This window comes from Cloeon dipterum, chromosome 2, assembly GCF_949628265.1.
Source record: "Cloeon dipterum chromosome 2, ieCloDipt1.1, whole genome shotgun sequence".
Taxonomy (NCBI): Eukaryota; Metazoa; Arthropoda; class Insecta; order Ephemeroptera; family Baetidae; genus Cloeon; species Cloeon dipterum.
In genome coordinates, this window is record NC_088787.1 from 30,910,036 (window position 1) to 30,927,445 (window position 17,410).

A 17,410-nucleotide genomic window follows, 5' to 3' on the forward strand; every position below is an offset into this window, starting at 1 on the left:
TCTCACAATTAGGTGTTGTCGGCACTTGGCAGCAGAGAGCAAATCATTTGGTTGCGAGCGAGCGCGGGTGGAGCTGAAGAAAGTAATTTTCTAAATTTGCGCGGGCGGTCGCGGGAAGAGCAGGAAGGAAGGGCGAAAGAGTTAGCACGACGACGCAATTTGCAGGCGCTGCGCCACCGGAAAAGTTTGCTTATTTCCAGCCAGCGACGGGCTTGTTTGTTATTTCGCGGCGGCGCGCGCGGGTCCACTTCTTTTAATTAACTCGCCGCCGAATCGCACGCGGCTGACCCTCTCGGCAAACGCAATCGCAAGACCCAACTGGCCGTGGCCGCGCTCTAAACACGCAGTTCGCATAAAAGAAATGCTCCTGCAACCTCGGATTTATTCATTCCTCCGTCTTAAGGGGTCTAGCGAATTTATAAACTCTCACCGTTCACAGTCAACTTACCAATTGTAAACATTGGTTTTAACCGCGTTGATCGAACCAAATTTGCATCCGCAGTTTAAGCAGTGCACCATGAGTTTCTTTTGATTTGATGATGGGCACGGTTTACATTTTTTAAAATCAATTTAGAATTGAGAAATCAAGTTCTTGCACAGTTAAAATTTGCTAAAAATACTATTTCAATTAATTTTAATAATATTTTTTCCCAAATCTATTCTATCATACATTTTTTTATACGGGTCATTTTTATGACTCCTAATTAATATGAAAATTAAATTAATTACGAGCTATCAACCTGCACTTTTCAGGAAATTTGTCATGAATTTTAGAAATAAATACTTGTAAGAAATGCATCGTCTGGAAAAATCGGACATTTCTTTTTTTCGTAAAAATTGCCTTAATGTTTTCCTCTTTGCCTCGCTACTCTTCGGCTGTAGTATTTCTAAAAATACTATTATTCAAACCCGAAAAATGTGGTTGAGTTTAAAATTTCTTTAGTGGCTAATTTTTTGGTTCTTTGCGGTGGTGCCGCGATTGTGGGCGCAATCGCGTTTAGAGGTGCTCGCATCTCCGTGCCATTATACGTAGAAGATTGAGGCATTGATTGGCTCCGTCGGGGGTGAAAATTGCGTCACACGCACCCCGCGAGTAATCGAGTTTTCCATCTCTGTGTGGCGCGAGGCGGCCGAAACCACCCTCGCTGCCAAGTAATGATGCCAGGCAGGGCGGCAGACGACGCGACCCTTGCCCTTTCCGCCCGCCAGACGCGTCAGCCGATAAATAACAACAAAGCAATCGCGACTCGCGGATCAGTCAACTCGTTGCGTCTCTATTAACATTATTATATCTTTACAAGCGCTGTAGCGCTTCGCGTGGGGGTGGGGGGCAACTACCACCCCCCCCCAAATCCCGAGCGGGGGCGCTCCGGGGCGCCTGCGACCGCCGGGCGGGGGCCGACGGCGCCTTCGGCGCCGGAAGCTCCGAGATTGCATGCTCGCTGAGAGATTTCAGGGCGGTCACCCTGAGAAAGATCGGCGGGGGTGGTTGGGGGGTGCGCGTGCCGGCGAGACGCCTCCGGGGAGGGTTCGCACGCGAAAATCGCTCCGCCGGTCCGTTGGTCGCGCGGCGAAGACCGTGGCGGTCAATTCGAGGATTTCAGGTTGGGGACGTTTTCGGGGGTTAATTCGGGGGCGGGGGCCAACTCGGAGGCGCCCCCGATCGGGGTGGCGGGCGGCGACCGCCGTGCGGGGGCGCGCCGGGGCCTGCGGCGCCGGAAGCACCGAGAATGGGTGCACGCTGAGAGATTTCGGGGCGGCCACCCTGAGAAAGGTCGGTGGGGGTTGTTAGGAGGTGTGCGTGCCGGCTAGATTCCTCCGGGGAGGGGTTGCGCGCGAAAATCGCTCCGCCGGTCCGTTGGTCGGGCGGCGGAGACCGTGGCGGTCGATTCGAGGATTTCAGGTCGGGGGACCCTGAGAAAGGTCGGCCGGTCGCGGCGGGTTGAAGATCTCGGCGGGCTCTTTCGAATGAGGGGTCGTCGTCGACGCTGCGATGGATACTCGAATTTTGGCAGAAAAATGATTTTGAAAGTGTCTTGTGCGGCGGGCGAATGCGATTCGCACTTTTACGTCGTCTAAATGCGCCAAAGGAAGTGAAATGAGTCGCTGCGGCCGGCTGAATCGCGCAGTGAAAGTGCTCAGGGTGGGCAACCTGGGGAAGGTTGGTGGTCCGAAGTGCGGCTAGTTAACGAAATGCAGCGTCAAACTTGGTGGAAAACGCCGAAAACGCGGTTAAATTCGGCCTGCGGAAGGGTCTCAGGTCGGGGGACCCTGGGGAAGATCGTTTGACCGTGCCAGGTTGAAGCGCTCGGCGGGCGCTTTCGAATGAGGGGTCGCGGTTGACCCTGCGGCGAAAACTCGAATTTTGGCAAAAATAAATCCGTGCGGCACGGTGCCGCGCCGCACCACGCTGCCGCCGTGCACACGTTTTGCACACCCAAAACCGAAAATCGCCTATAAATCGAATTTTGGAAGAGCTACGATGGTAAAAATTTGGATTCAGACCCCCGCGCACTCAGCCTTGGGTGTGCGATGGTCAAATTCGAGATTAAACGCGCGGCGGCTCCGCGGCGTCGATGCGCGTTTTTTCAGCCTGTTCATTTCCGTGCTGGGCAAATCGCGGATTTTCGATGCGCCGCCGTGATTCGCCTATGGGCCGGATTTCCGCCAAATTCGGTTTGCGGGGACTGTTGGCCGGGCGGAAGAGCGTGGCACAGCAATCGCGGCCCAAAAGAATTTTTTTCTGCCCGAAATCCGAATTCCAAATTCCCATGTTAACCTTAGGGGAGGCGAAAAACCCTTCCGCGCCGCGCGCCAAAGACTACTCGTCCCAGGTTTTTCAACCGATCAGGTCGAATTTGGTCTTAAAATGTTCGGGGATAAATTTCGCATCGAAAAATCTTTTCCGCACACCGTCGGCCTCCCCCAGTCGTCGCCTGCACGAATCTCGAGTTTGGGGGCCCTGGGGCCCATAGGGACCCCGCGGGGGGCCTCGAGTACCGAAAAATGGCGTTTTCCAACTTTGAAGGGTCACCGGTGACCCTGAGGAGGTCACCCAGATTTCATACTCGGTGTGCCTTAGTTTTTTTGGCAAACCTAAAGATTGGCTATCTTGGAATTTCGATCCCAGACAAAGTGGGCACCCGTGTTAATCTTATGGGAGCTTCGACTTTTGCCTGTTTTTTACCCTTTCGGCGCTTCCACCTTCCGCGCGGTTCGAGCAGGATGCCAAACCCGCACATGAAAATGAAGCTAATCGCGCCCCCCGATCCCCGCCCCTTGCGTGCCCAAAAGTGTGTTCCGATCGGGTATTTCGGGTATTATACAGTAGGGCGATTGCCCGCATCTAGACATCCACATTTTGATCAGCGCCTGGCTCCGAGCCGTCCATACAGACGTCGGCGGCTGGCTGGCAAAATTTGGTTGGCTGGGCTGGTTGCATGCTTGCAGCCGGCTTAAAGACTTCATTACTCAAAAGTCGCAGCTCACAACTTGTTGTTAGAAGGTTCCCAACCTCCACCTCTTGGGATTCTCCTCAACCACAAGTCAGCCATTTTTTTCCAATAGGAAAATACTAGTGTAGCGATTTAAGCGGAAAAAACGTTAGTCTGCTTCAGGCCGCGCTCTTTTGACTATCTTTGCGATGCTGTGAGTTTGAATTAGAAAAGTTTGAAATTTAATTTGATAGGTAACATACATCTGCGCATTTTATAATTCTACTTCTCGTCTAGTCATGGATCTGGTTTTGGGCATGGTGGAGAGCGGGTGTTTTTCGTGGTCCGAACTAAACCAAATCCTGAGCAATAAGGAGAGTGCACCGCGAGGTTTAGCTTTGCGTTCACCTCATTTCTTCCCCTCATTGAAGAGTTTTACTTAGAAGCGAGAATATTTATTTAATGTTATAGGATAGGAAACATGAACTATACAAGAGGATATTTGGCGATAAATTCGTCTTCAAACATGAATGCCATTTCGTGACTAAATAGATATTCATTTCATAATTCCTTTCGATTACTGAAAAGTTGGAAAACGAGAGTATTTTTTTTACAAAAATTGAAGTAAATTCCGTTTTTTTATTTTTTGGATGATTAAAAGAACAAAGCCTTAACTGATGACCTGCTTTGTGCGTGTTGCAGAAAGTGAAGAGCCAATCAAAAAGGGCGGCAGCAAGAGCCACTCGGAACCGGCGTCGACACTCGGCAGCCCGCAGCACTCGGGAGGTCTGCACGGGCTAAAGACCGCGATCGGCCTGCGCCTGCGCGGTCTCCGCGCCGATCCAAAGCAGCAGAAGCAACCGTCGGACGAGTGCGCGTCGTGCGGCGGCGCGTCCGACTCGTCCAGCTCGGCGGCGGCGCAGCCCGTGTCGGCACCGCGCTACTCGCGGCTGCCGACCGCCGCGGTGGCGACCAAGTCGCGCGTTGCCAGCGCGCTGCAGTTGCTGCGCAGACACCGAGGCGCCGCCAAGCTCCTGCGCGAGCGCTCCAAGTCGGACAACAGCCTGCAGCGGCTGTCAGTGGTGCACGGCGCCACCAGCCGCTCCGACCACGCCCTCCAGCGGCTGCTCATACGCAACAGCAGTGAGCAGCACGTCTTCCTGCCCCCGGACAGCCCCCCACAGCCGCCAACCCGCGACAAGAAGCCGGCCAAGAGGTCGCGCTCACTCGAGAGGACCGCCAATTTCAGGTGATTCTTTTTTTATTTTCCTTTTGTAAATTCCCAGTGATTGTGAGTGTTCGAAGCAGCCAATAGATGGTGCCACTGCATACTTTCGATTTTAATTTACTTTCGCTGCGATTTCAGACTCGATCCAGCTGCTGTACATTCTGCTTCTAGGATTATATCTAGGGTTGGGAAACTTAGACTGTTTTTTTGTACAAAATAGTCGACTATTTTTAGACGCTTTTTGCCCTCAAAAAGACTGTTTTTTAGACGGTTTTTGGTGATTTAGACGGTTTTAGACTGTTTTGAGAAGGCTAATTTCTGGTGCCAATTTCATGCATTTTCAATATTTTTTCAGTTTTTCTTTCTATTATTAAAAATATTGGCCAAGTAATTCACTTAAATATTACCAAAGTTTCTTGGAAAAAGCGGGAAAATGTTACTTATACAAATAATTTTTATTATTTTTGTAATACAAATGACACCACCGACGACACATCTAATAGAGCCCTGCACGGGTGTAAGAGTGCGGGTTTAAACCCGCGGTTATCTGCACCGCGTAGATGGTTGGTTTAATTTAATTTTGTCGTTTCTGGTGGGTGCGGTGCGGTTGCGGGTATGCACTAAAAACCATGAAATATTTTGTGCAGCCGCCAACAGATGGCGCCACCGTATACTTTCAATTTTAATGCACTTGCAGACTTAATCCTATCACTGTGCATTTTTCACTTAATTTTCTTTCTTTTGACGTGCTGAAAACCAATATCGGTTAAGCCAATCGGTGTAGAATTGTGAAAAACTATTTTATAAATTTAAAATATTTTCCGACGCTTCTACGGCGAATAGCTAGACTGATTTTGGTTTTTAGCACGTCAAAAGAAAATAAATTAAGTGAAGAATGCAGGATTGAGTCTGAAATCGCAGCGGAAGTTCCTTAAAATTAAATTTATTAAGAAAGTATACGGTGGCGACATCTGGCGGCGGCTTCGAACACTAAAAGGGATTAATGCAACTGGTGAGTAGCAAAATTTATAATATGAAGATTCGGGGCTTCGGTAATGCGGTTGCGGGTTTTTGGAACACACGTCACCGCGGGTGCGGGTTAAAATTTAGAATTCCGTGGTTGGGTGAGGGTGAAAAAAATCCACCCGTGCAGAGATCGCTCTGGGAGCCTAGATAATCGCGGCAAATCAACGTTGCATTCTGTTATGTTATAAAATAAGAGAATTTCCCCAGCAAACGGCTAATTTTGGGGTATTTTAGACGGTTTTAGACTGTTTTAGGCGGGTTTAGACGATTTTTGGCAATTTAGACGGTTTTAGACGATTTTTGGCAATTTAGACGGTTTTAGACGATTTTAAGTGGGTGTGGGACGATTGCGTCATCATTTTTCATGATTCGTGAAGATTTCATGTTTTTGGAAAGAAATAGAGCACAGAAAAAAATAGTCGATCGTCTAAGTTTCCCAACCCTAAATTATATCTTTAGACGTGCTGAAAACAAAATCAGCCAGCCATTCGCCGTAGAAACGTTAGGAAAAACATTTAATTTTACCAGAACTTGAAATAAATTTGAAATGGCCCAAATTAAGCTTGATTTAATAACAACTAACTTCAAATTGGTCTTAAAACAAAAATTCGAACACCCTTGAACACGTGCCGTCAAGAGAAATAACAGTAGTTACTATTCTGTCGACCCCTAAGGCTTTGGTCATTATAATACAATTTTCGCCCTGCGGGCGATGGACCGCCGCGACGGCGGGCGCGCGCACCGAAAGGCGAATCGAGCGCTCCTGCGCGGCACCGTGTAACGCTGCACCTCTGCGCGCCGCCGCGCAAAATCGTCGAAAGGCAAATCGAGCGCCTCCGCAGCGCGACGTATAGCGGCACCTCGGCGCTGCCGCGCAAAATCGTCAAAATGTAAATCCTGCGCCTCCGCAAGTCCGCAGCGCAGCGTGCAACTGCACCTCCGCGCTATCGCGCAAAATCGTAAAAATGCAGATCGAGCGCCTCCGCAGCGCAGCGTACAACCGCTCGCGCAAAATCGTCGGAACCGAGTGTGCGCCTCCGCACCACGACCAAAAGCACCGCCGCTTCTCGCTCGCTTCGAAAAGCGATTCGCGCGGCGCCAAACCGCACACTGCGGGAAATCTCGCTCCGCAGGCTTGGCAAAATAAAAAAAATCAAAAGTGCGGCTCCACACCGCCAAAGTATCACGATATTCGCGAAAGAAACGAAAAAGTCGCGTAAATCCGATTCTCAGGTAAATCGACCTGAGGAAGGTCGGTTGCGGCGGGGGTCGAAAATCAAGTCAAAGTGCGGCCAATTGAGGCGGAAAGTGCGAAAAATGCCTCAAAAAACGGCCTCCGGAGGGAACTCAGTTCGGGCGACCCTGAAAAAGGTCGTCAGGGAAGTGCCTATGAAAGTAGAAGTTATTGTCTGTCCAACGAGGGGTCGCGGTCGAAGGTAGCACGCGCGGTCGATTTTTGCGAATTAAAAACCGTTCTTGGCCTCTCAGCTTTGTCGGAAATGAAGGAAAAAACCCGAAAATCGGCGATTTTAACTTTTCTATGGGCCCGAAAAACCTGAAATTCGGGTCGGTCATCGAGGATGGTCAGATGCGTCGGGCAGATACCGTGGCTAAAGATTATGGGCCTTTGTTTTCCTAGAAACGCGAAAAATCCAGTTTCCCATGTATTTCTTACGGGACAAAGTGAAAAACCACGTTTTTTCACCTTCATACCTATAGGTTTTTGCGAATTTTGCTCCGATCGCGCTTTTTTCGGTCTCTACGGATAGCCAGATAAAAATCGCAAAATCGGCACCGTACAGAATTTCGATTCGTCTCCCTAGTCGAAAGATTCGGCGTCCGAAAGTGGCGACATGTCGAAAAAACACGAATTTTCCTTCACCGCGCAGCGAAATTTTATGGTTGAATTAGGCTGGCACTCGCACAAAATGAACTTCACCTCATACCTAGGTGAGATGGCTAGGCGACATATCCAGGTCAAATCGGCCTAGTTGCGAAAAAATTTTTTGAAAATTTGGACTTTTTTCGGCCAAAATGGCGCCGCGGACTAAAAGATGGTCGAATTTTGAAAAACTCGGCGTCGGCAGACCGGCGGCGTCGAGGCCGAATTTTTGACGCCGAAAAATCCGCGATCGGCCCCATACAACCCCCGCCCGTCCTAAAAAACCACCAGTGTCCCGGCGCGCGATGTTTCGCCTTTAAAAATTCATAACTCCGGCCCCGTTCGTGCTACATGGCGTAACCGGTGATCAGTAAACTCGCCGCAAAATTCTGCGTCGGATTCGCCCTTTTTCCGCCCCGCCCTCCCAAAACCCCCTAAAAACAGGTCAAAAGTTTACATTTTTTTTTAAATTGCCCTATGGCGGCTGCGGCGGTTCCGCCCCGCGGAACCACGTTCCGGCGGCGCCGCCTTAGTACGAACCGAATTTGGCGCCGATGGGCGCCGATTCGGCGATTTTTTTACCCGCGAGCATAGGGACACCGCATGCTCGCGGGGCCGCCGCGGGGCTCCTAAGGGCTCGCGGGCTTAACCGTCGGGCCTCCCCAAGTTTCTCCCGGTACCGCAACTTTGCGATTATTCTCGCCTTCGCCCCCGGAGCGCACCGTTCCCGCGGGTTCGCGCCTTCGGCGCTCAAATCTTTCGCCGCGCGCCCCGTATTATAGGTGTATGAACAAGTGGCTTAGCAGCCACTTGGCGCTGCGCGCGCCGCCCTGCGGGCGCTGGACCGACGAGACGATGGTGCCAAGAACTGTTGTGCTGTTCCACTGTCGTCGGCAAACCAAGTTCAATCGGTGTCAAAGTTTTCAGATGTGATTTTCATTTCCTCAGGTATTCCAGGTACGAAATGTTATTTTCCCATTGCTATTTTTTGGAGAAGTCAATTTGCTGTTCAATGCTGAGTTAAGAAAACGTCGTCGGTGAAGAAAAATCATTCAGTGCCAGAGCTTCAGTTGTGATTATTACTTTATCCATTCATTTCAGGTTGGAAACAATAATATCCTATGCATTTTTATGAGAAATGGACTATTTTCCTTAGTTGAGGTTTCAAATTGACGCAGAGAAATGAAACCAAGTGCTTGAGTGAAATGAGTATTTATTTATTAAAAGCGGATTTTTATCAATGTAATTGGAGATAGATTTATTAAAAATTCAAATTATGTGAATGTTAAATGTGAGACTTAATTGGAAAAACAACAGGTGCGATGAGTAGTTGTAAATCGTTTGAATTTTAAGGCATAGTAAGCGTGTCAGAATTATGCGAAGCAAAGAACATAAAAGGCAATGTACATGCAGCCTGGGTAATCATGACACAATTTTGATTGAATAGTTTTCAGTTTTGTAGCAGAAATGCAATCGAATTTCAGAAAGAGCCAGACTGAGCGGTTTCAAGAAAACATATCAAACTTTTCATATTTCTTCACAAATCCAAAACCAAATTTTCGATGCAAATTACCAAGTAGACTTCAAAATCATAAGTTACAACCCGAGTTCATTTTAATAGTCAGGCACATGCAGCAAGAGACAATCATAAGTAAATTATAAGGAGAAAACGAAAAAAACACCTCGGGCGAAAGCATAGAAAAGAAATTCCTAGAGTCCCGTGCGCAAAGTCATTCACTAAATTCACAACAGATCACTTATCTTGGCAAAGTGTCGCCGCAGTCTCTCGAGGTCTGACTGAGCCACTTGAGTCAGCACTTCGGACGGCTTCGGTGCCGCCTGGTGACTCAGGGTCGTTTTTGTCGCTGTCTTCGTCGACGTCCATCGGGACAGCAAAAAACCGTGTGTAGAGCTCGTAATCAAGTTGTGCCGGTGGCAGGTTGAATTGGGTTTGCCGTTTTGGTGGGGGCGGGTCCTGAAAGAAATAATGAAGTCAAAGTCGGCACGAAAAATGGCGATTAAATTTCAATTCAAAGTTACCTTGAGTGGTGAGACGGCGACACGGGCGGACCTCTTTTGTCCGATGCCGGACCCACCAGCTTCCCTCTCGTCGCGGGTAGATGGAGTGCAGAACCAGTTCTGTACTCTCGGGTAGAGTCTAGCGTGGGCCTCCTCGGCTGCTGTGGTGTTCAAGAAGTAGGATGGTCGGGCAGTGGGTACGTCCGGCATCGCCGAGTCTTCGGCGAAGTCGGCCGCGTCGAAGTTGTCTCTCCAGGTTGCCTCTCCCGTTTGCTGTGGAGGCGGCGCCGCGACCTGTTGTCCACTTACCTCGTCCTGCTGGTGGAAGTCGGGGGTGTTTGGCCGGCCGTGGACCTGCATCGCTGCCATGGTGTTCAGAAGATTTGCTTCCTCAAGCTCTTCTTCGGTCATCGGAGCCCAGAAGTCGCGAGGCTCAGTTGGCTCCGGCGGCTCTGGCTCAGCGATGTGTTCGTCGAAGAGCAGTTCGTTCAAGACGTCGTCGCCGAAGAGCCGCCTTCTGAGGCGAGTGTTTGGCGAGCCTGGCGGAGAATCTCGCACGATTCCAAGTTGACGTTCGCGCTAAAAAAGAAAAGGAAAAGCATGCACATATATACACACAGGTCATGAAATTTATGTGGTTGTTGTAAAAAGTTCAAGTCTTATTTTGATAATGAAATTTTTTCAGGCTTATCGTGTTTAATTCTTCCAATTCCAGGTAAATCTATACTCATCTTTCATTTCAGGTTCGATCAAAAACTCACGTCGATCATCTCCTGCAGGAGCTGCGCCGTCTGCCACTCACGCTCAGGCTGGTCGTCGTAGTTGTCCTCGTCGGAAAGCTCGTCCTCTTCGATCTGCGCGTCGTCAGGTTGGTTGTCGTTGTCGGCCTCCTGGCCAAAGTCGTCGGGGTCGGTGTCGTGGCCGTCGTCCTGCGCCACTGGCCCGATAACGAAGTTGTCCTATGGGGGAAGAAGAGCAGATCGAGTTAATTTTGAATTTACAGCGAAAACTTACGTGGCCAGTGAACGTCAGAACAGGCGGTGGCGGCGGTGTTCGCACCACCCTGGGCTGAGGCCGCGGACCGCCCAAGTCCCAGAGGGATCGTCGCACGGGGTTGTGGGTAAACCAGACGCCAAGATCAGTGTGGAAGCCCTGGCGATCGTCGGGGACGATGACCATTCGGACATCCTCCTGGTGGCGTACTCTGCTCAGGGAAACGTACAATTTCCCATGATCGGAGAGGTAGCGCCGCAGGTACACGCCGACCTGGAATTAAAAAAGCGCAAAGTGTAAACGTACAACTGCGAATAGAACAAACTCACCTTGCGCAAAGTCAAACCTTGCGCTTTGTTGATGGTCATGGCGTATGCAATTCTGATGGGAAATTGCACACGTTGCATCTTGATCACCGGTCCGATGTCAGCGACAAAGGCAATTCTAGGGAGGTCGATCACCTTGCCTCTGATCTTGTCCTTGCCAGTCAGCACTTTAACGCGGATCTTGTTGCGCGAGAAGTCCTCGATCCGGACGCGCGTTCCGTTGACGATTCCGGCGGGAATATCGAGGTTCCGGATGAGAATTGCAATCGCGCCCTTTCTCACCAGGAGCTCGTGGTAGGGCACGCCCGACGGGTTCATGTCGTGAAGCTCCTCCGGCTCGAACATCCTCCGATTTTCTGGTACGCCGGCTCCGTTGTCGACGATCGGGTTAGCCGGATCGTCATCGAGGACTGTGTCTTCAGAGAGAAGAGCGCCGATCTCACCGGGACCTTTCATCTTTAGGAGGACCTGCGAACAAAGGTAAGTGTAGAAATGCGTAAATTTTTTTAATAATTTTCCCTTTTCAGCCAAGCCAAATTAGAGTGTCGTTTGCGATTCAGCTCACTCGGTTGTTAATTTTGCGGCAGTCTTCGTTGAGCTGCGTCAGGATGGTGCTGTCCGCACACTCTGTGGAAGGGTCCGCACCGAAGACCCACTCGATCAAGCTGTCCAGGCTGTTGTCACCGACCACCCACCTATCAGGAACCACGAAGGACTGCGGCGGCAGTTCAGGCGGAGACTCGTGCGTTCCCTCGCCGATGGTTTTGAGCAGGTCGGCGAAGTCGCGCTCGTCGGCGTTGGCCCGCATGTTTTCTCGCAAGTGCAACAGCCGGCACTGTTGCAGCAGGTCGGAGTGCCGAAAATGGATCTCATCCAAGACCTCGCCGGGGCCGCAGATGGGACTCAACTGGCGAAGGTCTCCACCGAAGAGAACAGGGCACCCGGCAAATGGAGAGAGCGACTCGGGATCTTTCGCCTGGACGAACAGCTTGTCAGCCACCTCGTACGCTGTGTTGGGAGCCATGCTGACCTCGTCGATGACAACCAAACTGGTCTCTTGGATTCTTTTGTAGCTGCGGAGAGGAAAAGATAGGAACATATATAAATCCAAAGAAAACGCATTCTCAGGCAAAAAAACTAACGCGGGAAACTGCGGCTGGAGTCTGGACTCTGAATCCTTCGTCAGAGGAACCGGAAGGCCCAAAGCTGAATGCAGCGTCGTCCCGCTCGCCGGATTTCCCCCGGGGCCTCCCTAGGTTTCCCCCGGAGGCGCACCGTTCCCGCGGGGTGGCGCCTTCGGCGCTTCCAAAAACGTCCACACGCCCCGTATTATAGGTTGTTAAAAAGGCTAAAATTTATAGTTTTAATATTTCCATCTTGTGTAGGACACATAAAATTAGGCAAAAACATCAAAATCGGGAATATAATTTTGTATGTTTATTGAAAAATAAAAACCACATCTTGGCTTTTCAAAAAATGTTTACACGCACCCAAATCTCAGCTTATTTAGTTTACGGTACAGAAATTGAAGCTCCTCCATTCCTATCCATGCATTTACAAATTAGTCACGCAAGTAGCAAAATTTAAATAAAAATAATGAAAAATAAACGGTATACAAACATTTCGTAATGTTCGTGTCGTAAGTAAATTAAATTGTGCGTGTTTCGCTACAAAGAAGCCCTTTAATCGAGAAAATCATCGTAATTATGGAATTGGTTAGCATAAACAAAGGGTTTGAGCTGTTTCTCGAACTCCTTCATGCTACGGCACACCCCGAATCTGCGCTGGAAGTTGTTTTTATAAAAATTGAGCATGAAAATCTGTGGATTCCGAGAAGCCGCCGCCGACTCGAGGGGCAACAAAATAATCATCCGTGGAGTGAGTGTTATGCCCCTAATTAGCTGGAAGTAGTGATTATGACGGTGTGTGTGGTAATAATAACTAATGGAATATTAATGCTGAGAATTTCTTTCTAATGTGTTACTTTTTTTATCTTTTACACCTCTTTTATAATATACACTTTATATTTTCCCTAAATTTACAGCGCTTAACCATAATTTTTTCTTGGCAGATTTCGATTCTATTGTTGTCCGGGAAATCAAATAAGCTTTGTAGTTGTTAGACGGTCTTCATCATTTAAAACGCATACAAATATTGTAGCGACGTTTCTTCAAAAAATTGCCACGTCAATTTTGGCCTCAGATTATGCATCGGCAACAAGCATTTTCCGGGGCTATCCTCTTCAATTTGGTTCAGGAAAACTATCGATAAATATGTGGAATGCGGACTACCCATACATTTGGCAATAACGAAATTGACACATTGCGCTGGCCTGTTAAAAATTTAAAACATCTAGTGATGTAACCGATCGCCCAACGAGAACTGACTTGCGCAAAAAAGTCGAAGTCAATGTGGAAATACACGCAGAGCAGTGAGCTTTTACCTGGAAATCAGTTTAGACTTCAGGACACATCAGCTGTTGCCAACACGAATTATTTTCCATTAAGGAAGAGAAACAATCGAAACACGGTCAAACCTTCAAATCGGTGAGTGAAGAAACAGTTAATCGTATTGCGGTGACGCCATTGAAATTTTTAAATCCACGTGGGATTGGGGGAGCAATTGGACGGCTTTTTTCGAGACGTTTGAAATTATTAGCGTAACCATAATTGCTTCCCTACCAGGTACTAATTGAGAGGATGGCAGCACTAGCAAACAACTTGTAGATCAATCGCACCTTTTTTCGGAATTCCGATTTTCCAGGGTATAGACATCTCCGATTTTTCCAATAAAATTCTGCACAAGCAAACCAAATTTATTCACTCTTACAATCTGTACTTTCGCTGCAGTTTAAGTTTGAAGATCAAACCCTTAATGACCTTTGGACTGAAAATTTATATATCGGTGAATTAATTCCATCTTTTTGTGTTCAAACTACTTAGGCACACGAAGGCAACCATGATGGGCCAATTTTAATCCAAGTTTATCTTCAGGGCCCAACCCTAACGTGACCCCGAAGGTCGAAATTTCGAAATCGCTTGATATCTGCAATCTAGGTGTTGTTTTTTCATGTTTCTGAGCCTGACAAACTCAAGTTTGGTGTCAAATTTAAAAAATACCATTGGCAGACAAGTTTTTATCATATACTTCGCGAGTTTAATAATAAAAAAATCACTTTTCCTCTAACAATAAATATTTGTCATGGTTTTATTCTTCAAACTACTCAATTCTTTATAAATCTTCACTAAAAAAGTTTTTAATACGAATTCCGACATTAAATTAGGAATTTTCAGGTTTAGAAACGTATAAAACGATACCTAACTCGCAGATTTTGGATGATTTCGAAATTCCAACGCTCAACCTGGTTTTGGATTGTTCACCAGCTGAAAAAAAAGCTTGGTTATTTTGATAAAACAACAATCCTTAGCAAAACATCTGACAAAAGATGGATTTGTTTGCAGAGTCTACCCGATTAACAGTGGCAGCGCGGTAACGAGCAACGGGTCGCGGTCTCTGGAGCGGAACCACAAGTTCCGGATCGGCAAGAGCAGCCCGCAGCCGCCGCAGCCTCAGCAGCCGGCGCCGGTGAGCTCGTCGTCAGCGTGCAGCTCGCGGCATGCGTTTCCGCACTGCGCCTCGTGTCCGCTAGCAGCGCACAACCAGGAGGTGTTCAAGACGTTCTCGGGCAGCACGGTGTTATTTCTGCAGCGCTCCCTGCCCTCGATGGCCGCACCGCCGCCCCCGGAGCCGCACAGAGGCGGCCTCGTCAGCCGACCGGACAACGGCTGGCTCCACTCGGAGAGCAAACTGGCCAGGGAAGGCATCAGCTACTTGGTCAAGGTCAGTGCATTTTTTTCAAAGCAACGGGAGAAAAGTGAACATGCGATGATCAAATTTCGATGATCTCACATTTTCACTCTGTCAATACGAAAAAATTGCTCTGCAATCTGTGCATGGTGCAATTTTTCTTGTCTCTAACTCGCCGACAATTTGCTTGCAGTACGTCGGCTGCTTGGAAGTGAAGACGTCAATGAAGAGTCTGGATTTCGAAACAAGGTCAATGATTGCAAAGTGAGTGCCGGTGACGCTTTTGCGTCTGCTTAACCCAATTTGAAATTTTAATCGGATTTTGGCCCGCAGAGAGTGCATAAACAGGGTATGTGAAGCTGCTTGCCTTAAGACTGTAGACAAGAAGAGAAAGGTGCGCGTGCTGCAGATTTGCTTGTGCCCAATTTTAATCGGCTCCTTTTTCCTCGAATAGGTGGAGAGGAGGGTGTCGCGCGTGTTGGCGGACCACCCCAACATGAACCACGCTGGGGCCAACGTGACCCTCAGAATCTCGAGCAAGGGTCTCCAGCTGACAGTGCTCGACACCGGCCAACTCATAGCCCAGCATGACATGCCTAACATCTCGTTCGCGTCCGGCGGTGACCCCGTAAGCTACCAAAGACGCCCAATTTTATTTTTTACAGGGTTCAATTTATAACCATTAAAATTGATTTATATTTTTCTTATTATTTGATTTTGTAAATTTTTACCAGCAGGTATCCAAATGAATTTCGAAAAGAATAAAATAACGATTTTCCTCTTTTTTTGCTTGAAGGACACGCTAGACTTCATGGCCTACGTGGCGAAAGACGCGAACCAGTGGCGGGCGTGCATGGTGCTTGAGTGCGGCGGCGGAATGGCGCAGGATGTCATCACCACAGTGGGGCAGGCGTTCGAGATCAGATTCAAGGAGTACTTGACGAAGACGCCCAATCCGCCGACGGCCACCAAAATGCCCATCGCCATGCCAACGCAGTATGGAAACACTCTTCTATCCAAACATTTTGGGCGACAATCTACTAAATTTTATTTTTCCAACCTAAAAAAGATCCAAAAGTACCCAACACGGTGTGTCAAACTGAAAGAAATGCATTTTAAAATGCTACCTTCTCTATATAAACACTTGAAATGTCCAAAATGAAACAGTTGATTATAAATGAAAAATAGCCGCCTAAATGAAAAACAACTTCAAACCTCAAATTTGTGTCCAAAAAAATAATATTTTGACAGGAAGATGAGTTTTAACTCGAAATTAATTAATATAAGGATTTTTTAGCTTCAAAACCAATAAGTATTTTTAAAATACGCACTAGAGAAAAGTCTAATATTAAATATCAATCAATCACTTTATTTAACACAAGTTGTGTACAACAGATTTTATAATAATAATAATTTGGGTCAGTCATTTAGCTGGTAATTTTGCTGCTTGAGTCAAACTAATATAATATTAAATATAACATCATATTTGCGTTTCTATTGGTCAGGAACGTATTAAATTGCACTTTTTAACGTATTTAAATTTCAACATGCAGGGTGATGTCAGGGTCGGGCCCTGAGGGTAAAATCTCGCTTATTTTGGTAACTCTAATAGTTTGAACCTGAAAAATACCCCGAATTTTTTTTTGAAAACTTGGCTTAAGTTAGAAAGTCGAAATATCAAGTGGAAATGAGAAACACAACAAGGTTTTCAGGGGGTAACTCCCACCCCTTTTCATCCCTAATCCACCCCTAGCCATGTTAGAATTATTTCAATTTCTAGCACCTTGAATGTTTGAATTAATAGTTTTACACTTATAAACACCCTCCCTCGTCAACCCCTAACTCACCCCTTGAAAAATGGGTGGTGTTTTAAGTGTCGATCTTTGTATTTTTGCGCACCAGGAACTCCAATCCGCGGCGTTGAATTTTGTGTATTTTCTTCGTGCATAATTTGAATGATGCTTTGGCATTCGACTTGGATTTGGGCTGAAAAAGAATATTATTAAATTTGCAGACCGTGCGTGGGGATGGCGATGCGGCAGCCAAAGCAGATGAGCCTGTGGCTGGAGTCGCCGGCCACCTCCGACCTGGAGTACTACAACGACCTGCCGGGCAAAGTGCCTCCGGACGTTGGCCCGCCGCCGGTGCCGCCCCTGCCGCAGTACCATGCGCCCTCGGTGCCGCCTCCTCTGCAGCAGCAGCAGCCGTCGCACGGTATTCCTCCTCCTCCGCCGCCGCCGCCTCCGAGCGAAAACGCGCCGCACCCGCCCAGGGGCAGCACCAGCAGCAACCTGATCGACCTGCACTCGGAGTTGTCGCCCGTGCACAAGAAGAGCTGGGAGCACGACTACGTCAACCACGACGTCGCCGACAAGTTGGAAAACGGCAACGACGTCTTTGACATGCGTAACTATCCTTTTTGTTCACTCTCTTCGCAGTTGACGCCAAAATTAGTGGACAACACCTTTTGTACAAAGCAGTCAAGGAGAAATTTAAGATTTTACATGGGAAATAATTTCTTTGCTTGCTGGGATTTATCAGAAAATTATTGTTTTTTTCAGGTTTTATATTATCTTTTAGCAATTGTTAGTATCTGAAAGTAATTCAGAGTTACGTATTGTTTCTTCCCTGCCTACTCATTATAGCACGGGATTGCAAAGGCCAAAAATTTTGTGTGCTTTTCGGGACGCCCTTT

At 48.0% G+C, this 17,410-nt stretch overlaps 1 protein-coding gene across 2 annotated transcripts in view; it reads left to right on the forward strand.

Annotated features, from left to right (window-relative positions):
* Positions 1–17,410, forward strand: part of Shc (SHC-adaptor protein) — a 34,841-nt gene that overhangs the window by 14,058 nt on the left and 3,373 nt on the right. Inside the window, exons 2-8 of one of the 2 annotated variants that reach the window (XM_065478058.1) lie at positions 4,137–4,683; positions 14,370–14,748; positions 14,909–14,979; positions 15,049–15,109; positions 15,170–15,343; positions 15,512–15,711; positions 16,730–17,121. In XM_065478058.1, coding sequence (XP_065334130.1) covers positions 4,137–4,683; positions 14,370–14,748; positions 14,909–14,979; positions 15,049–15,109; positions 15,170–15,343; positions 15,512–15,711; positions 16,730–17,121 — 1,824 coding nt within the window. The remainder of the gene's footprint in view (positions 1–4,136; positions 4,684–14,369; positions 14,749–14,908; positions 14,980–15,048; positions 15,110–15,169; positions 15,344–15,511; positions 15,712–16,729; positions 17,122–17,410) is intronic. The other variant, XM_065478059.1, reaches the window with a different exon arrangement.